Source organism: Choloepus didactylus, chromosome 15 (genome assembly GCF_015220235.1).
Source record: "Choloepus didactylus isolate mChoDid1 chromosome 15, mChoDid1.pri, whole genome shotgun sequence".
NCBI lineage: Eukaryota > Metazoa > Chordata > Mammalia > Pilosa > Megalonychidae > Choloepus > Choloepus didactylus.
The window spans coordinates 37878237-37899950 of record NC_051321.1 but is presented as its reverse complement, the minus strand read 5'-3'; the positions used below and the strand labels follow the sequence as shown (position 1 = coordinate 37899950).

The 21714-nt window shown below is 36.8% G+C and overlaps 1 protein-coding gene and 1 long non-coding RNA gene across 4 annotated transcripts in view; one reads left to right on the top strand and one right to left on the bottom strand.

Moving 5' to 3' along the window:
• Positions 1-14741, bottom strand: part of LOC119510273 — a 145262-nt gene extending 130521 nt beyond the window's left edge. The window contains exons 1-2 of one of the 3 annotated variants that reach the window (XR_005211863.1): positions 14515-14741; positions 4952-5027 (exon numbers count right to left, since the gene is read on the bottom strand). This is a non-coding gene — a long non-coding RNA (uncharacterized LOC119510273). The remainder of the gene's footprint in view (positions 1-4951; positions 5028-14514) is intronic. The other 2 variants (XR_005211860.1, XR_005211862.1) reach the window with 2 other exon arrangements.
• Positions 14742-14846: 105 nt separating this feature from the next.
• The window catches only part of CC2D2B (coiled-coil and C2 domain containing 2B), a 161469-nt gene continuing 154601 nt past the window's right edge, over positions 14847-21714 (top strand). The window contains exon 1 of the mRNA XM_037803884.1: positions 14847-14963. Coding sequence (XP_037659812.1) covers positions 14847-14963 — 117 coding nt within the window. The remainder of the gene's footprint in view (positions 14964-21714) is intronic.

The window sequence follows — 21714 nt, the reverse complement described above, 5'->3', positions numbered from 1 at the left end:
AAATTGCACATCAAAAAATTCAGAATATACCTGAATTTATGTTCATATGCTTTTAAGAAGTTATTTCTAGATCAGTTTTAAAATAACAAGTTATTTTCATATGTTCTGAGGGTATCAGCAATTAAGGAAGGTTGCAGGAAATCTATTTGTAAAGTAAATAATCATCCCTCAGTTTACCTTTTCTGTAGGTTTTATTTTCCCCACATCATTTTTTTAAAGTAATAGACATGTACACATTGCAATCTAGAAGAAATCTTTGATATTGTCCTTTTAAATAGAAGTATTGAAGCAAAATATACATGTTATATCATGTTCAAATGGTCTACAATGATTTCTACTCAAATAATCTTTTAAATTAAGTAAAAGGGTTTTGTTAATATTAAGATTGTCAATTTACTGTTTTCTGCATTTTCCCAGAGGAACTTTCTGACCCGCTTTTTGAACTGCAGAATAGTAGCATTATCAGGGACTTCAAGTCCAACAGTGTAAAGTTTTTTATAATGAATACTTTTAGGTAAATCCTAGAAACAAAGGAAAATACAATGCAACCATTACAATATTAAAAACAAACTCTTCAACCAAATAGTACTCAAATTCAGAATTTAAGAGTAGGGTACAATGATTATACTAAATGACATACTTGAGATCAGTTTGTATAGAAATCTTTTGTAGTCTACATGAAAGAGGCTGTACAATAAGCTCTGTTCCTAGTGGCTAATGATAGTCATAAATCAAGGATTCAAATGAGGAAGCAGACACAGGGACCACCTAATACACACGCTTAAAGTGTTAGCTCCACCGTTGGTGTCAGATCCTAGATGTCAGCTTAGGCTATGTTTTGTTTTAAAGTGTTTACATGTTTCCTGATTGATCCTAAAATTTGCGAGAGTTCAAAAGTAGAGGTTCAAAGAATTAAAGTCAGGAAACTGGACTAATTCCACCATTTGGGTAAAATAAATTAATCAATGCCAAGGTTGGCAATGGGTGCAGAAGCATAAGATATGATCCTAAGAACATAAACATATATAGGAAAGAAAGTCTAAAGTCCCATTGAACAATTACATACTAAATAAAACAAATGATTATATGCTCCATAGTTCACTGCTGGCTGTAAATGGTAGGCCTTGAAAGGTAGGTAGATATTTGCACAGAGATGAAGAGAAAAATTCTAAGTTTATGGAAGAGTTTGGGGCATAGAATCAAGTGTGACTGCAGCATTTTCATGGGATAGTGAAGAGATTAGGGAAGATGGTTTATTAAAAAGGACTGAGAATAGCTGGATAAGAAGGTCAGATTAAACCGAAGTGGAGTTTTGATGTGATATATTAAAAGGATGGGAGGGCAGCAAAAACTGAAGGATTTTTAGCAGGGAACTTCAATTGATATGAAAATTGATAATTAGTTCAAGAGAAATGAGAAAGACCAGCTGTTGAATAGTCATGTGAAGGGCCTGAAGCACTTGAGACACATTTCAGAGATTATACATGGGAAATTCTGAGATTTATATTAAAGTAACCAAGAGAATATTTCAATTCACTGTCCAAATGCAGTATTAAAAAATCTTTTCAAAAACCTACCTATGATAAAATATATTTGCAATTTTACCTTAACTTCATAATATCTTGTGGTGTATGTTAAATCGATAATCAATCCAAGCTCCATATTTAGTACTTTGATTGCACTAATCAAGTCTTTTAGTGTAAACTTCTGGGTTGGAGTAAGTCTTTGATTAACTGCCTATAATAAATAATGAACAATAAGGTTACAAAATACAGATAAAATGCAAAGAACAAGGAGAAAAAAGCACAAGAAGGTAAAAAGAGTGAAAAATTTCCTAGCTGTGAGAATACTTACAAAGCTTTTAATTAGAGCTGTGTGAAAAGCCTAAACATATTTACATCCTTTGCCTCAGTAATTTCACATCTAGGAAATTATGCTAAGATAATTAGCAGAGCTGTGGGGAAAAAACAAAAACATTCATTGTACCTTTATTTATAAAAAAGCAAAAACATGGAAATACCATGCAACCATTAAAAATCATGTTTTTCAAAGATTACTTAATGATACGGAAAAATGCTCAAAATATACTAGATGAAGATCAGATTTCAAAACTTTTATATATAGTATGACCCCAACTGAGGTGGGGGAGAGGGGGGAATCTTGAAGAAAAAAATACCACAATGTTAACAGTGGAAATTCAGTTGATTTTTCTTCTGTACTCTACTTTTCTAGATTTTCCATTTTTTCCACAATGATCATTAATTATTGATTGTGCTGGATTGAAGTTGTTATGTACCCCAGAAAAGGCCATGTTCTTTTAATCCATTTCTGTGGGTGCAGACCTATTGTGGGTGGGAACTTTTAGTTGGTTATTGCAATTTAAGATGTGACCCACCCCATTCAAAGTGGGTCTTAATCCTTTTACTGGAGTTGTTTAGGAGAGAAAAAAGGACAGAAAAAGTAAAAAAAGCTTAAGAGAGAGAAAAGCCTTGGAGAAGCAAGGAAGGACCCACAGAAGCTAAGAGAGGAGGCCACAGGAACCAAAAGCTGAAATCAACAAAACCCGGGAGTGAAGGACCAGCAGATGCTGGTCATGTGCCTTGCTATCTGACAGAGGAACCCCAGATGCCAGCAGCCTTTCTTCAGAGAAGATATCTTCCTCTTGATGCCTTAATTTGGACATTTTCATGGCCTTAGAACTGTAAATTTCTGGTATGTTGCATTCCAGCAGTTTTAACAAACTGAAACACTGATTATAAAATAAAGAAGTTTGTTATTCCTACATGCTATGTGCTTTGAATTCAGGTTCACCTGAAAAACTAATTTCAAAATTTACCCTGTTAACTATACTGAGTGGCATCCACCTCTGCAGGACTTCATGCTATATTCAGTTTCACAACCTTGCTCAAAATGAGCTGTTTTTCTTTTTGTTTTAAACTACTATATAATGCAGGAAATATTTGTAGTTTACAAAATTTGAAACAAGAGACAATCTAAAATATTTAAACATAAAAAGTACAGATACACACTGAGATAATTAGTCATTTCTTATCCATAATTAAATTAGTTGTATTTTCAGGTAGTAATTTCCTCTTTCAAATATCCTAATCTGCCTTCTCATGGTTTCAGACATTAAATGAAGCTAAGCTTATTCTTATTCTCCATGCATTGGCCTCATTCTGCTTCCAAAGACTGAGTGATGTGATAAAAAATAAAAATGAGATCAGAAATTAAACTAGTTGCAAATAAATGTAGCTGCAAATAAATGTATGAAGCAGATATTTTACTCATGAATTCTCAGGAGCTGAATAAGTACTACTTCAAATTTTTGAAGTCCTTCCTTTACCTTTCTCCTTTGTAATACTGTCATCTCCCTGCCTCTACCTTATGAAACACTTTAGCTTGGAACTCACTTTCCTCACAGAGTTAACCAGATAAAACTTTACTCTCATAGAAAATAAAAGTCTCCATATTTGCTTAAAGCTGATCAACCAAATCATCTGGCCTATTTCCCCCAAATATCTATAGCTTACAAAGACCTAGCAAAGCATGAGATATATGGTTCTGCCAAGTAGTAATGACTTTAGGTGAAGGTAGATACATTTATAGGAAGCTTAAAAGGCTAATCACAAAATAGTCCCATCCAGGGTATTCAATAGGAAAGGTCAAAAACTAAGAAATAGGTCAAAGTCTGGAATCCTGTTGCCATAGCTGACTCTTTCAGTGGCCTGCCCATTACACCTTAGCACTCCTTGTTCCAGGACACATTATAGCATTCTACTGAAGAACTGTGACGATCTGCCTGAAGGCTTTCTCTGGCCTGTGTGCACAGGGTAGGACAGAGGGGTCTTAATGCCCTCAAGAAAAGCCCTCAAAGACAGATGGGAGTCTGAGGATAAATATACCACCTTCCTCTGCTTGACTGAGATGACTTTGAGACATTGTTCTTCACTGTCTCTGAGTCCTCTAGAAGGATTAAACTTGACCACCTGAGCTAACTCATCCTTTTTCGGCTTCCTTCCCTTTCCTATTTCACTTCCTTATTCCCTCACACCACTTACTGATCACCCACCAAATAACTGACTTGAACTCAAATCCTTGTCTCAGAGTCTGCTTCTGGGGACCCAAAATTAAGACTATTTATAAAATAAAAATCCAAAATCCAGGTTTACAGTAAGGGTTAATAGTTACACACACACATACAAGGCAACTTATAGAATGCATAATATTAGCAAAGATCTTTGTAGTTAAAAGCAAAGGCTTAGAAATCAGAGTAACATGGGTTTGAGTCCCAGTTTTGTCACTATTACCTACGTGATTTGGAAAAGCTACTTTCTAAGCTTCAGTTTCATCATCTGTAAGACAGCACTTATAGGACTGTTGTGAGGATTAAATGGGATAATGCAAAAACGTTTAACACAAGACCCAGCATATACTAACCTATAAATAAGCAGTAGCTAAGAGTATTCTCACATGGAAACAGAGAAGCAGGAGTCTGCCTCATTAAGTAAGAAACACTGATTAACCTCTCTTCATCTGGGAAGGACTGCCTGGGGTCAAATGTAACAAACAGGCTAAAGGGTAAAGGAATGTACTATAGCTCCTTGTCACTAAGGACTTAGAACTTTTCAAAAAGGGAGTATCCTGCTTTTTTCCACTGGAATTTTCTTGCAGCAAATTCAGCTTGAAATCAGACTATTAAGTAATAGAGTTCTCATTAAAATAATCTGGCAGGATTTTTCAATCAAATAATAATCAGAATTAATCCAAGATTCTTACAATATATTTACATTTAATTTTGGAAGGGATCTTGGAAATGAGGCTCTAAAAGGTAAATTAATTATCCAGCGTCACATATTTTTACAAAGAAAAACATGACATTAAGTAAACATGCATCATGGAAGTTCCAATTCTTCTCCTTATGCAAGAGATAAGAAAAAAATATCCCTACCCCTTTTAATGGAACTTTAAAAGCAATAAATCGGGTTCCAGGTAGAGGGTGTCCAGTTGGGGTCATGGTCCTCCATCTGCAATGAAAATAAACTACAACTGTAACAAAAACATATCAATGACCCAAGATGGCAAACAAACCTTTTTTATATATATAAAAGAGCCTAATTTGTTGATTACTTGCTTTCTTAATTTTCTCATAGATGAAAATTCTAATTTACTAACCCTAAGGTTTTACAGATATATAGTACTTCTACAGCATATTCCTGACATACATGTTCAATATGCAAAAAGATATTTTTGTCATTTTCTTGTACAACAGTAAAAGAAGGAAAATAGTTTACAAATTTCATCGTCATTATTTAGATATTAAACGTAGTGTCAACAGGCATTAAATGCGGGAAAATAAAAGTAAAACATGAAAACACACAGTGTTTCAAAAAATGGTTAGGGAACAAAATCATATTTTCTCAAAACAATTATTTTGGAGATATCTTGTTTTAATGTCTGATTAATCTTGAATTAGCAACTGCAGTTCATTAACTTTAAACATCTTTACATTGTTACTGTCATGACTTCTATGAATAATGTGTTGGTTTGAAGCTGTTATGTACCCTAGAAAATGTCAAGTTCTTTTAATCCATTCTTGTGGGTGTAGACCTATTGTGAGTAGGACATTCTGGTTAGGTTATTTCAATTGACATGTGACCCACCTCATTCAAGGTAGGTCTTAATCCTTTTTACTGGAGTCCTTTATGAGAGGATAAAGGAGAGGAAAAGCTGAGAGAGCTTAAAGAGAAAAAGCCCCCAGAGAAGCTGAGGGAGGAAGCCAATGAAGCCAGAGGCTGAAAGCAATGTACTGCGAGAGAAGGACCAGCAGACACTGGCCATGTGCCTTCCCATGTGACAGAGTAATTCCAGATGCCAGCAGCCTTTCTTCAGAGAAGATATCATCCTCTTGATGCCTTAATTTGAACATTTTCATGTCCTTAGAACTGTAAATTGTAAGCGAATAAATCCCAGTTGTAAAAACCAACCCATTTCTGGCATATTGCATTCAGGCAGCTTTAGTAAACTGAAACAAATAACCAAGGAGAGAAACATGGTATTAAAAGTAATTCTTTTGTCATAAGAATAATTATTCCTGGCATCATGTTTGACAAATTCCCATTATAACACATGAAAATTTCTTAAAATAAGCATGTTTTAATGTCCTGCTTATTTCTCCAACTTTATTTTGGCATCATCCTTCCCGTCTCTGGGTTATGGCTACATTCTGCTTCTTTGACTCAGTTCTTCCAATGTTCTATGCTGTACCCTTCGCCCAACTTCCCCCTCACCCCACTTTCCACTGTTACTCTCTCAGATTTCAGCTCAAACATCAGTGCACTTAAAAATCTGTAATTACACATGTAATATGTGATTGTTTGCTTACGACACAGTGCTCAGTAAATACTCATTAAGTAAATGTTGAATAAATTCTGCTTCATAAAATCACTAATTAATATCCTGAAGTGCTTCAATCAATATTAAAAATGCATTTATGTATATATGTATTTTATTTAAAGTAAAAAATCTCATATTTATCAAAATCAAGATTTAAGACTCAAGAGTCCAACTCATCTAGGTACTGTCATTAAGTAAGACCACTGATTAACTGTTCTGTGCCCTCTAAACTCTTATGAAATTTTATTCTGTATCATCCTTTAGCAATTTATCATAATGTTGTATTGAATTTTTAGTTAAACTTCATCACGTCATTCCTCAATGGCTTTCTTTTTTCCAAGCAAGGCATGTGAGCCTTCTAACAATCTGGCTTTCCTGACTCACTGCAAGCCACTTCCCCATACTGAACAACTAGTCCTATTCTAAATATGGCAGGGTTCCTCTTGTTTCTGAACCTCTGCATACACCCCTTCCACCAAAACAGAATTTCCCCAATTCTCCCCAGTCTGTTTCTTCTCTATGTTTAACTTTATCAGTCTATGACACCTTCCCTCGAGAACTATACACCATCCCTCTAGAACTACCAACATTTCTAGAACCATCAAAAAGGTAGGGTTTGGGGGGTTTTATTTGCATTGTTTAAACAAGGAATTCACTTGTTATATTATCCTGAGTCCTGATACCCTATACTTCACATAACTGTGTCAAAAATTAAAAAGAAAAAAAAAATTTGATCTAAACAAGTATCTTAATTTCAGAGAATAATTTTCAAAAAGAACATAAACCTGAAAAACAGATAGCAAAAAGAATGAAGAAAAATGAATAGAGCCTCAGAGACCTCTGAGACACTATCAAGTGCACTAACATACACATAATAGGAGTCCCAGAAGGAGAAGACAGAAAAAGAGGGCCAGAGAAAGTACTTGAGGAAAACAGTGGCAAAAAAAACTTCCCAAATTTGATGAAAACCTTAAACTACACACCCAAAGAACCCAAAAAATTAAAAATAGGATAAATTCAAAGAGATCCACACTTAGACATGACTGTCAGCTATTGAAAGAGAAAATCTTGAAAGCAGCAAGAGAAAATGATGTTTCATGTACAAGAGTACCTCAATATGATTAATAGCTAACTTATCAGGAGCAATGAAAGTCAGAATGTAATGGGATGGCATTCATATGCTGGATGGAAAAAAACCTACCAACCAAGAATTCTATATCCAACAAAACTATCCTCCAAACAGTGATTTCTATGTTCCAGTAGTACTTTGCTTTGCAAGAACAAAAACTATTTTGTTAATTTATCTAGAATTGAAAAGTACAGTTTCTCAAGTCTTCAAATACAATCCACATGCTGTCGAAATCCAGTAACAAAGTAATGATGTTGACAAAGGTTTGTTATTACAAACAACAAAACAATGATGTTGTTTGTTGTTACAAACAACAAAGCAATGATGTTGGCAAAGGTTTGTTGTTATAGTTGTTACTATAACGTACTTTTTTTTACTCCATTTATTTTCACAACTATTTTTTCCATAATGGTATAAATAAATGCCATCAAAATAAACCAGTGCTTCATATGCATTAACTGTTCAACTACTTTCTACAAAAAATAAGTTTATACACATCCCAACATTTGCTTCTGGAATGCAATACTTTGGGGGTTATGGTTTTCATAGAGTGGAATTTTATTTAAGTTCCTAGGGAAAGTACAGTATCCCAAATCCTTAGCAATTTGCTTACAAAGCTCTTGGACACAGTATAAGAGAAAAGGCAATTACTAAGCAAAAATTTAAAAGACTGTATGGAGAAAACCTACATTGTACTGTTTGATACCAACAACATCAGTATTTTGCTAAACTATCAATCAGCATTCCAGTTATGTGAATAGATGAACATACTAGTTTTGCATTAATAGAAGTAGAGACAGAGGATGTTACAGACAATGACTACTAGAAAAATCATCTCTCTACCTATGCAAATCTATTTATCCTTAAGCAGTAGTTTAAAATGCCACTTCTTTTATGAAGTCTTTCTTCATTACTAAACTCCCTTATGAAATAACATCACAAATACAACAAACTGACCTCATGTACCTCCTAATGTGGAACACTGAGAAGGCCCTAACAAAACCAATGTAGTATTGCTGCCAACAATGTTTAACCTGAATCTAATTGAGGAAACAATCAATAAACTCAGACTGGGGGTCATGCAAAACAAATTGCCTAGACTAGGGGTTGGCAAACTTCTTTAAAGGCCAGATAGTGAACATTTTAGGTTTGTGGTCTCTGTTGTAACTCTTGTCATTGTATCACAAAGGCAGTCATAGACAATACACACATGAATGAACATGGCTATGATCCAATAAAACTTTATTTACAGAAACAGGTGGTCATCCCACAGGCCATAATGTGCTGACCACTGGCCTAGACTCTTAACAAATGACAATGTAATGACAGATCACAAAAGATGGTTCTAGATGGAGATGTGACAACTAAATACATGCATAACCCTTATTGGAACCTGGTACAAAAATAAAATCAGATACAATTATATTGGGAAATCAGTTTATGGACTGACTATATATCAAATAAGAGTATTTGATATTTCCCAAGTATAATAATTGTATTAAATTATCTAGGAGAATACTCTTGTTTTAGGGAGATACATGCTGAATTATTTAGGAGTGAACTGTAATGATGCTTGCAACTAACTCAAAGGGGTCAACCATAAAAAAGTACCTATGTGTGTGGTGTGAATCTCCTCTTCTAAGGAGCATTCCAAACTTGGGATAAAAGAGGTAGCAAAGTGTGATGGTTAGGTTCATGTGTCAAGTTGGCCAGGTGATGGTGCCCAGGTATCTAGTCAAGCAAGCACTGACCTAACTGTTACTGCAAGGACATTTGTGGCTGGTTAATAAACCAGAAGGCTGGTTTATTAAATTATCAGTAAACTGGTTTATTACATCATCAGTCAATTGACTGCATCTGTGGCTGATTACACCAAGTAGGGAGTATCTTCCTCAATGAGTTAATTCAATCAGTTGTATTTAACTCAATCAGTTGAAGACTTTTAAAGGAGAAAGAACTTTCACTTCTTCAGTTAGCCAGCCTCTCCTGGGGAGTTCATTGAAGACTTTCATCAGAGTCGCCAGCTTGCTGCCTGCCCTAAGGAATTTGGACTTGTGTATCCCCACAGTTTCATGAGACACTTTTATAAAATCTCATATTTACAGATATCTCCTGTTGGTTCTGTTTCCCTAGAGAACCCTAACTAATACACAAAGAATAGGAAATTCTTTGCTTATGATGAGAAAGTGGTCTATAGAACCAAGTACTGAAAACAAGCATAAGAAAACGCATTGGGTTTGGCAATTAGAAAGTGCTTGGTGGCATGACGGGATAGAACTCAGAATACTGTGGGTTGAGAAGTAAATTGGTGGGAGGTGGAGGGGGAGTAATGACTCTTTCTAGAATTCTGGTTGTGAAAGAGAGTAGAGAGAATAGAAATCAGACAATAATCCAAATAGAGGGTTTTTGTTTTTGTGTTTTTTTGGAGTAAAGGGGAGATGAATCTGGTGCAGGGAAGTGGAGAAAGAGTATACTGAAGACAAAAGGAAGGGTTAAATGATGAAACAAGAGAGAAAAAACAACAGATGGACAGGATCTACGACACATATAGGATCAATTAGAAAAAAGCATACCTCTTCATATGAGACAGAAGATATGTAGTGATGAAATGAAGTTGGCCCAGTGGTCCGTGTTACAGTACTCATATCTGAAAGCCTCTATTTCCTCTGAAAAAGCAAAGCCAGCTGCTGAAAGTCAAAAGTGGAGCAAAAGGGGCAAAAGTGGAGTAGGAAGTTTATGAAGTGATAAAAGTTAGAATAGTAGCTGTGGGTGGGAAAGGAAAAGAATGGCTGAACTACCTTATGGACCACACAGTCATTGTGGCAATAATCTGGTTATGTGATTTTCATTAATAGAATTTGGTTACCTTTATAAATGTGTATAAAAGCAAATGGCTGGACTGAACTAGAGTTGAGTTTGCTGGATAAAAGTGGGAGAAAGATAAAAGGTAAGGAAATTTTGGATACTGGTGAAAGTAATTAATGAACCAAGTAGTGTCTCTAGACAAGGAAAAAAAGTCAATCTAAGTAGAGGCTGATGGATTTAAGATAAAATTGTACCAATGGATAGGGATCTTCCTGAGGTCAGGTAAAATTAGATATAGAAAAATGAGAGAGAGAGATAAAAGAAATAGAAGTATGAGAAAATTCTAGAGTTTAGGATGTTTGATATGGAACAGTCTTAGATGCCATGGTCCTGAAGACAGTCAGTCCTGGCAGTATTGAGTAAGAAAGGCTGATCGGGTGTTAAATTACTTAATGAATGTAAGAGAATGACCAGGAGGCTGGTAAATGGCAATGAAGAGGAGGGGTAAAAGGTATAATTAAAGGAGAGTTTCTGTTATGTTTTACAAGGATGGAATGGAATAGCCTAGCAATGGCCATGAGGAGATGGAGAATACAGATTCCACCTCCAGGTCCTGTGGAATGTGGGGCATAGCTCTCACAGTGGTGAGCTGCTGGGAAAATAAAATGGAATGTTGGGGGAATGAGAGCCAAGTTTCAAATATCACAAGGAGGAATATTCTGTAGAGAGGATGAGGGTATAGAGGAGTTTATTTACAAAAGTCGGTAGTCCAGAGAAAGTTTAAAGTCTTAGGAAGAAAACTGATATAGCAATCAGCAGACAGAGACAGAATGGGGATAAGGCTGTGTGAGATGGTAAACTATTTGGGTGGTTATAAAGTATGACAGAAACTAGAAGCAGGGTAGGATTTACTGACCTCTAGATCTTGAATGAAACTCTCAAAATATTGTTTCAGTGCCAAGCTGCCAGAGACACTGGGACTTTATTTTGGCTACTGAGGTCAAACACCACAATGAGTTACGGTTACTATACTATTTAAAAACAAAAACAACTCTATGAAACTCAAACAATAAGTGACTCTAAAAATAGATTAATAAATGTTATACTCTTCTGTCTGTAATATGTACATTCAGAAAATAAAATCAAAGCTCATACAAAATGAGAGTAAACTTCAAAGGTCAACTAGAGGGTATCCCTGGAAGGAAGGGAGAGAGAGTTTTGGGAAAAAAGCCAGTATTCCCCCGAAAGTATGTTTACTGAATATTGCTTGAAAATATAAATAGTTTCCTTATAGTTAAAGAGTGGGGCCCCAGCTTAAATTCATTCCAGGTTTGACAAAAATCATATATGATATTACTCTTCTTCCCAATTTTAAGATTTAGGGATTTAATTCCTCTACTCCCTTACATGGCTACAACTGCCCTTCTCATGGTAGGCCTTCTGGTTTTGTGACAGAAAAGCTGTGAACATTTGGTGGAATGGAGGAAAGACAAAGCAGTATGGCTCAAGGATATCAACTGTACTGGATATGACTGTAATGGATGAGGGGATAAAAATCCTCAGTGTGGTTACTATACATACACCATATGTAATACACACTAGGACCCATATTTAGCAATGGACATAATTTTACTGGGAAAAGAGACTAGATCCAAAGTGTAATCCAAATAGCATTGCTGAGTCAGAAATTCCTTAAAGCAAATAAATAAAAACATTCATACACACACACATACAAGGCAGAGATCATTATAAGAGGTTCCAATGGAATCAAATAAACTAAGAACATTTCTGAAGTACATTTCAAAAAAATGAAGTATATTGAGAAAGATAATTTCTACTTCAAAAAATAAGACTGTCTGATTCCAAAGTCAGATGACTATAATTCATATCGGATGTGTTCAACTTGTTTGCTAAGCAGCAGGGTTTAGTGAACGTCCTTTCTCACCCTCCTCCTCTTTTCTCCTTCACTACCATTGCCCACTCCCTCCCTCAAAAACAGAAACTCATGTCAAAATATTCTATAATGTAAAAGGGCAATCTCTGTATTTTTCATTCTTTTCTAAGCCTACCCCAATCAAAATATCTTTTGTCTGCGTACAAATATTTTTTTCTTTTAAAAAAAAAAAAAAAAAAACTTTGGGGAGAGGGGCCATTCGGAAGGAAAAATACATCTAAACCTCCAGATAAGAAAATTGCTCTTTACAGCAATTACAACTGTGAGAGTTATTACAACTAATTTAGCTAGTGATTTTAGAGTTTACAAAGCACTTTCAAATTCCACTGTCATATTTTACATTTCACCATAATCTCAGGAAGGCATTAGAGCAGGGAATACCATGATCATGCTAGCTGTTAAGATGACAAAACTGCAGTTCACTGAGTTAAGAGACTTGAGGGATATTTAAAGTGGATTCATCTTCTGAGGCTGATGTCATGAAATACAACCATGTTTTTTGACAAAACAGTCTTTCCCAGCACTGTCTGGTTGGACACAACATGGCTGTAAGGATAAATGGGAGGAAGGACCTTAACTTAAGATGTTACCCTTTAGCTGGAGTTGCAAACTCATATGCTAGGTGGATTGACATATCATATCTACATGTAGTGTACCCAGCAGAAGGGGGAAAAGAGTATAGGGAAGATGAAGTGATAAAAGTAACTGACACAAAGTCTCAGTGCTGGAGAGGCTAGAGAGGGAAGGTGAACAGGAAGACTGGGGAACTGGAGAGTCCTTCCCTATATAGAGAAGACAGCTGCAAATTCAATTACAAATAGCTACTGTCTTGGATTGTTGCCATGTACAAATACCATTTTACTAAGTTTTTTTAATTCCAGATTTTTACGAACCAAAAACTTCTACAAGGGAGATTTGGTTGGCCCAAAAGTTCTTTAACTTCAAAATATTTAAAGATGATTTTTCTACCCCTCTGAACTAGAAACTCTCTAGTATTATTTAGCATTATATCTCAAATCCTTCACAATCTCAGTTTAGCCTGTTCATTATTTGGGCCTATATACTTCAAATACAAAGGTATAACTGTAATCCTACACCACAGCAAATTTGTGCTATATGTATTTTTTAAAAACACAAACCACTCTGTGATAATAATTCCAGAAGTTAGGTGTATTTAAGGAATATCATTGAATTACATATTATTTGTACATGTACAAATATTCAGAGCATATTATTGCTATTTAAAGAGCATTTCTCGACTTTTTTCTTCTTTCTCTGCTACCACTGTTTCTAATTTCCTATACTAAAAGAACCTTGGGAAATAAAACAAACAAACAAAAAACAATGTAGGATCATGGGAGAAATATCAAGGATTTTATTCAAAATGACAATTTGGTCAAATGATTCTGAAACTTGGACACATTTAATGATATGTAGTATTCATATTATAAGGTGAGAAGAACTTCCGAGTTCCACTTCTACTTATGGAGTAGGAGTTTCAAACACCTGCTAAGTTATGCTAGAATTTATGCGCCAAGCACAATGCTTAATGCAAACCTTTATCTAACGTCTCGATGAATGAAAGAATACATAACACCACTATTCTGCTTTCCATACTAGCAAGTGTAGTAACTTCACCTCTGCCATAGTTTCCCAGAACAAAGTTCCAAACCACATATTGTTTTACTGAGCTCGTTATTTTAACTCGGGGTGCGGCACTGGGAAAAGAAAATGAAATAGACAAATATAAGTTGTTTCATTTATTAAGCAATGATGACATGGTACGAGTGAACATGTCTAGCATGCTCAATTTTAAGACTTAAAAGATACTAAATTCGTAAAAGTTAATAGCAAGCTCTAGACACAAAAAGAAACCCTTCCGTATTTAGGGATTCTTTTGGATGGCCACACTCAAGTACCTGAAATCAAAGAACCCCCTCTTCTCCTGGCAAAGGCAGAAGAGGTCGGAAAGCGGAGGCAGGTCGCGTTCCCGCCACCCCCTCCCCCGCCCCCAGCAGGGAGCCAGGAGCCAGGCGCCAAAAGCCCCGCACCCCGCGCCTCCAGCCCCGCAAGCCCGGGCCGGTCCCGCCGCCCGCCCCTCGGGCAACCTCGGGCAACCTCGGGCAAAGCGAGACTCCAGAGCATCCTCCCCTGGAGACACCTGCTCACCCGGGGAAGCCAGTTACCGCGCGGTGTAGGGCAGGCCGGGAAGCTCGAAGCCTATACTTACCCGTTGGGGATACTGTTCTTCACCATGACAGCGGCGTAGGTGCGGGACTCCTACCACCTACCACCCAGGCAACCCCGCACTTAGGCTTCGTCCAGAAGAGACCTCGGGGCAGCTACGGCCCCCTTGGCACCTCCCCCCGCCCCAGGCCCCGGGCGATTATAGCTGACGGCCTCCGCAAGGGGCGCCAAAGACAAGGGCAGGAGTGACAGCCGTCACGTCAATTCGAGCCACAAGCTCAGCAAGCGGGTGAACAGACGCAACGCACCGAAGGTTCCCGAAGACGCACGCTCGGCGCACGCTCGGGTCCCGGCGGCCGAGCGGCCACACGGCGCATGCTCTTGAGCCGGCATGACGTCAAGCTCCACAGGTGTGAGCCCGAGGTAGGCGGTGGGCGTGTTACGCCGACGTCAGGATCGGTGTGGAGCGGTTGGCGACCTCTCTTAAGTCGAGTAAATTGTGCGTCCTGTTTTCACTACGCAGACATAACAAAGTGCAGTCTCCATCCAGGTGAATGTCATAGTGCCTTTTAAAGTGCCTTCTAGCCTTCCCTGTCGGACGCTCCAGTATTTTGACTGGGCGTAGCCCTTTTCTGTAGAAAATTACAGCGGTGGCCCCGGTAACCAGAGCCGGAGCCGCACAGGCCACTGAGGCATGTAGTCGCCAGGGCCTGTCTTAACCGTTTGTCACCCCCTTTGGGAATTAATAGGGTTGGCAACTACTCCACTTTACTAAGCATTCGAGAGCAGTGTTTGATTTGCGTCCAGTCCGGTGTGTGATTTATTGGGTGCCTAAGGTGTTCAGCACCTTGCTAGGTAGAGGAGGAGCTCATGCTCATTTTAGCATAAGCAGAAAGAAGAGCTCAAGGTGGAATGTAAGGGACAAAACTTAGCATTACAGACTAATGTGTTGTTGGAGGTCACAGAAGGACAGAGTCAGAAAAAGCTTCCTGGAAGATGAGGGATTTGAACTTTGAAACACATAATGGTCTAGTTTAGGAAGAAGTTGCAAAAATCGAAAGATAGAAGTGGCAGGGAGTAAAAGGAAGAGTTTGATTTGGCTACAGGCGAGTGTTTGTGTAGGAGAGTGGTGAGCAAGTCTTAAATGGAGAAGTGGACATGAGGATCTTTGGCCTCACCTCTAGAAATAGCCTCTAACCTTGACTTTCTGGCCAAGAGACTATAAGTACAAATACATATTCAGGTTTGAATTAGAGACTTCAACACAGGATTTACTTGTGTCTAGTTTCTGGACTTCATGGCCCATGTTACTCTATGAAATACATTTTTATAAATCCTGTAATTAACTTGTGAGTAGCACAATTACATCACATTGTGTATGATAAAAGTATTACATTGTTAAGATGAAAAATTTCAAAATATGCCACAATTTTTGAAACCTGTTTTGGAATTGATTCCGTTCTAGAAATCTCAAAAAATGGAAGGGGTCCTAGGTCTTTCTTGACATACAGTAGCAAGTTATGATGATAAGGGACTTGGTCCTGAGAACACTGAGTAACTAAGTTTTGATGCCTTTAAAAGATTTATCATATGTATAACTTCACAGATCAGAAAACTCTGTCAGACCACTTTTTCCTAGTTTTTGGTTTTGGAAAATAAGATCATGGTTAACTAAAAGATGCTAATTTTCAAACTTGTGTAGTGAAGCACCTAGAATTTTTGATGCTTTCTGTAGAACTCTGAAATATTGCTATATTACACTGAACTAAATGTAGAATTTTTTTTATTTGTTAAGTTTCACCTTTTGTATATCCTAGTACCAGTAAAAGGTGGCGCAGGTGCCGTATATTTAATATTTTAATTTTGACAAAATACTGTCCATTGCCTTAATTTTATCATAAGTTTGAATGGGACTTTACTTTTGGCATAGCATCCTACTTCAAATCAAAGGAGTCTGGAAGAGCATGATTTGAGAAACACTGCTATAAGTATGTTAAGAAAGGGTTCATCATACTATGTAATAAAGAAACTGAAGTAAAGACCTATAAAGTTACAGGAAATTGGACTTTGAACTGACTTCAGGTCTGCTAAGGGAAGAAAGGGAATATATTTTAGAAAGATTGCCAACAAGAGCTGAGGGAAAATTAAAGGAAAAACAAATTTCTGGTCAGCTTATAATTAACAAAAGAAATATTGCTAAATACCAGAATATATATTTTGTGACCATTCCATTAGCTGGAGATATTTCTGTAATTTTATTCTGCAAACACTCCTGAGACCAAATGGCATGTGGCAGAAATAATCAAAAGTGATTGAAAACTGTGCTGAAAAAGAAATCTGTGCTGACTCCTTGAGGACATTTCTCTGAAACAGTTAGTAGCTCAGCATTCTATTCCAATTAAAGCAAATACCAGGGGATCTTGCATAGTCTTGTACCCCAGACTTTATTTAGAAACTGGATTGGAAAGCTTGACTCAACTAATGTGTCTGGTAATGGTCTGAGCTTTTATTTAGCCATTATGTTGAATGACACTGATGTTGCAAGACTGCTTGTGGAGCCAAAAATGAATTTGGAAAGAGAAATAAATCCCATACCTTCCTTGATCTTTTCACCCTCCATTGACAAACACTATCTTTATTAAGTTTAATGTTTTCTATAATTTGGAAATATCAAGAATTCGAAATTAGGCAATTGCTTCTTATGTTGTTGTTGCACTCAATGAATTTCTCTTTTTATTTTTTCTTTTTAAATGTACTGAGTTTTGTTGTGAAATTACAGAAGTTGGCTTCTATCCCTTAGATTCTATATGAGTAAGAGATATTATTGCAGTCATTGAAAATAATGCTTCGGGTTTCATCTTTGGCTTTAATTGCGTTAATTGCAAATATAAATTAAGAGACTTCAGTAAAATCTGTGGTACTGACATCCCTCTTAGAAAGTAAAAATTTCTATGTATTATCAAATCTGTTTCCGTGAAGACATCATTAATAGAAAGACAAAAACCTGGAAAACTACAAATTGGACTTGTTTGCTTACTTGCCTATACCAAGCCTATCCAGGAACAGATCTGCTGTACAACCATATTTTTTGAGCTTTTTAAAGGTCCAAGAGATACATTCCTATTTGGGTGTTAAATTTGTACTCACCACCAAACAGGCTTTAGGAAATTTCATTTTAGGAATCACCACAGTGGTGGAGATAAATTTACAGAACCCAGAGATTTCTAAATGCTAAGCAAGAAGCAAACATTTCTACACATAAAATTGTCTTCTGTTTGCTATAGATCAAAAGAGGCTAGTGTTCTAGTTTGCTAATGCTGCCGGAATGCAAAACACCAGAAATGGATTGGCTTTTATAAAGGGGGTTTATTTGGTTACAAAGTTACAGTCTTAAGGCCATCAAGTGTCCAAGGTAAGTCATCAACAATTGGGTACCTTCACTGGAGGATGGCCAACGGTGTCCGGAAAACCTGTTAGCTGGGGAGGCACGTGGCTGGCGTCTGCTCCAAAGTTCTGGTTTTAAAATGGCTTTCTCCCAGGACGTTCCTCTCTAGGCTGCAGTTCCTCAAAAATGTCACTCTTAGTTGCTCTTGGGGTGTTTGTCCTTTCTTAGCTTCTCCAGAGCAAGAGTCTGCTTTCAACAGCCGTCTTCAAACTGTCTCTCATCTGCAGCTCCTCTCTCAGCTTCTGTGCATTCTTCAAAGTGTCCCTCTTGGCTGTAGCTCCTCTTCAAAATGTCACTCTCAGCTGCACTTCAAAATGTCACTCATAGCTGCACCGAGTTCCTTCTGTTTGTCAGCCCATTTATAGGGCTCCACTGATCAAGGCCCACCCTGATGGGTGGGGCCACACCTCCATGGAAGTATCTCATCAGTTATCACCTACAGCTGGGTGGGGCGCATTTCCATGCAAACAACCTAATCCAAACATTCCAACTTAATCCTCACTAATATGTCTGCCCCACAATATTGCATCAAAGAATATGGCTTTTTCTGGGAGACATAATACATTCAAACCAGCACAGCTAGGAAAAAAAAAAGAACAAGAAAAAAAAAAAGGCTGAATTAACTGCTTAGCTTTAATTCACAGGCTTTGATTATGGACCTGCAGAACATCTGATACAAAAATATTTAATCCTCAATTTCCTTACCTTTTAGAGAAAGCTTTAACTTCAAGAATTATAAATTAGCAATATCCTTGAAGAAAAGATTGGGTTTAACTGTTGGAGCCAGTTTTCTGGCAAACACAGAAAGCTGACTTGCTGTAAGAATGTAAAAAACAGGCCCAAGTCACAGTTTTTTCCCTACTACCCCATGAGATTTCTGGAAAGCAAATGTGATTTTCAGCCAGATCTTCAATTTTATCTCATATCTTGTATAGAATTATTTATTTATATTATATTATTTATGGAATGATAATTGAACAGGTTAAAAAAAAAATCTCCAGGGCTGAAAAAACACATTTGATTAATAAATTCTTCTAAGATACGTTTTGTTTGGTAATTTATTATAATTTTATTATCTGTAGGATGTGTCCCTACTCATATTTTCTCTACGGATATTATTTTAACATTCAAAATTTACAGGTTTAGGCATCAATAAGTCAAGTATTGATTTGAAGATTGTTTAGAAGTTCTTACAGAATTGAAAGCACATTCAGAATTCTCTTTTCTTGGCATCCTATTCTTGTTGTATCTAATCTTGGCCTGATAGTAGGAAGAATCTTAATGTTGTTAATAATCTTTTAAAGAATCATTAAGTCAGTCTCTTAAAAGCCTTTTTTACTGATTAATCAAGGAATTTATCTAACTTAGACCTGATTTTCTTTTGTTTCTAGTCTATTCTATATTTTTTTACCTCCCTTCAGACCTGTCCACCAGAATGTTCACAAACTGAACTATTAATTCCTACCCCATCTATCTTCCTACTTTGACAATACTGTAAATGACACTTGAGTAACCAGCCTCTTAGTTACTCAAGCCAAAAATCTGGTTCTTCTTCAATTCCTCCCTTACTTTGTTCTGTACATCTAGTTGCTCACCAAATCTGGTGACTTCTACTTCTTAAATGAATCTTTCTCCCCCTCCATTTCCACTTAAATTTTTTGGTTCAGCTCTATAGCATCTCTCATTAGGACTATTTATAACTATTTTTAACCAGCTATTCTTAAGCAATATCCCTGCATCCATGGAATGTCTCTTATTTAGTGGTCTTTTCTCCCCCTTACTGTGAAGTTTTTGGGGGAGTTCTCAGATATTTTAATTAAAGTCATTTCCTGGTATTTTGAATTTTTTTGGCTTGCTATTGTGGAAATGACCTTGATCTGTCTTATTAGCATATAGGGAAGCTATGGTTTTTATATATATTCCTTTGTGTTCTGTCACTTTACTGAATTTTCTAATTATGTCTAAAGTTTTTTAATTGATTCTTTTGGGTTTTCAGTGCATAAAAACCTATCATCTACAATGATAATTGTGTCTGCTCCTTTCTAGTAGTTAGACCTCTTATATCTTTTGCATGTCTTATTACATTAACCAGAATTTCTAGAACAATATTGTATACTAAAAGTGATAGGATATTCCATTGTTTTGATCCTAGTTATATTAAAAATTTTAAATAACGTGCTTTTCATCTCAAGTATCTTGGTGATTAGCTGTTTTCTTTCAGTAACATGGTATATCATTGATAAGAATATTTTCTTATTTATTTAGAAAGTGAGACCAAAGAAATAACCATCATGAAAAAGATCTCAAAGAGAAGAGAACATATTAAAAAAAAGGTAAGGTATTAATGGAATTTATAAGGATTTAGATTATACTAAGTAGCCCAATTATAAATGTAGGATAATCCTAATAAATTTTATATATTGGGTCTATATACAAAACATAGAATTCATATATTGAAAGAAATAAATAATAGGAAAGCTTAAGAAGAACTATATACTTTAGTTTGGTCTATTAGTCATGAAATAAGGAACATTAGAGGTGAGTTATTCATTCATTCATTCTTTCTCCTACTTAAGTATTCATTTATCTATTCTCTCATTCTCTCAGCCAGCAGGCAAGCATTCCCTGCTTTGCTCCAAAAAAGAAAGAAAGAAAGATTGATTTTTTTTAATCAGTGGGTAAAACATATCATGTGTCTTAGAGAAACTCCTGTTCTATTTTATCCCTGCATTCTAGGTGGAAAGGGGATGTTATTTTAAAAGTGATCAGAACCCTAAAAATGATGGGTGAGATTATTGGGAATTAAAGAAAGACTGCTATCAATCACTTGCCCAAGTTAGATATCCTGTCATACCCTCAAGGGTTGCAATCTCTTGGTCAAGAGTAGAACTAGGTGTTCTAGTTTGCTAATGCTGCCAGAATGCAAAACACCAGAGATGGATTGGCTTTTATAAAAGGTGGTTTATTGGTTAAAAAGTTACTGTCTTAAGACCATAAAGTGCCCAAGGTAACACATCAGCAATCACGTACCTTTACTGGAGAATGGCCAATGGTGTCTGGAAAACCTCTGTTAGCTGGGAAGGCACGTGGCTGGCGTCTGCTCCAAAGCTCTGGTTTCAAAATGGCTTTCTCCCAGGACATTCCTCTCTAGGCTGCGGTTCCTCAAAAATGTCACTCTTAGTTGCACTTGGGGTATTTGTCCTCTCTCAGCTTCTCCGGAGCAAGAGTCTGCTTTCAACAGCCGTCTTCAAAATGTCTCTCATCTGCAGCTTCTGTGCATTCTTCAAAGTGTCCCTCTTGGCTGTAGTTCCTCTTCAAAATGTCACCCACAGCTGCATTGAGTTCCTTCTGTTTGCCGGCTCATTTATATGGCTCCAGTGATTTAATTTAGACCCACCCTGAATGGGTGGGGTAAAATCTCCATCGAAATTATCCAATTGGAGTCATCACCCACAGTTGGGTGGGGCGCATTTCCATGCAAACAACCTAATCCAAACATTCCAACTTAATTCCCACTAATATGTCTGCCCCACAAGATTGCATCAAAGAATGTGGCTTTTTCTGGGGGACATGATACATTCAAACCAGCACACTAGGTATGTTTAATTATCTTGAGGAAGGTAATGATGATTAAATAAGAAAGGAACTTCTTAGTCCATGCTGACCTTGATCAGTAGTTCTTAAGTGTAGTACAGGAAACACTGGTGGATTTTTAAGTTCTTTCAGAAAGTCTGCAGACTGGGCTCTTATTGACATACTGTTTTTGTTATGATCGTGTAAATGCTCTGCTTTGGATTT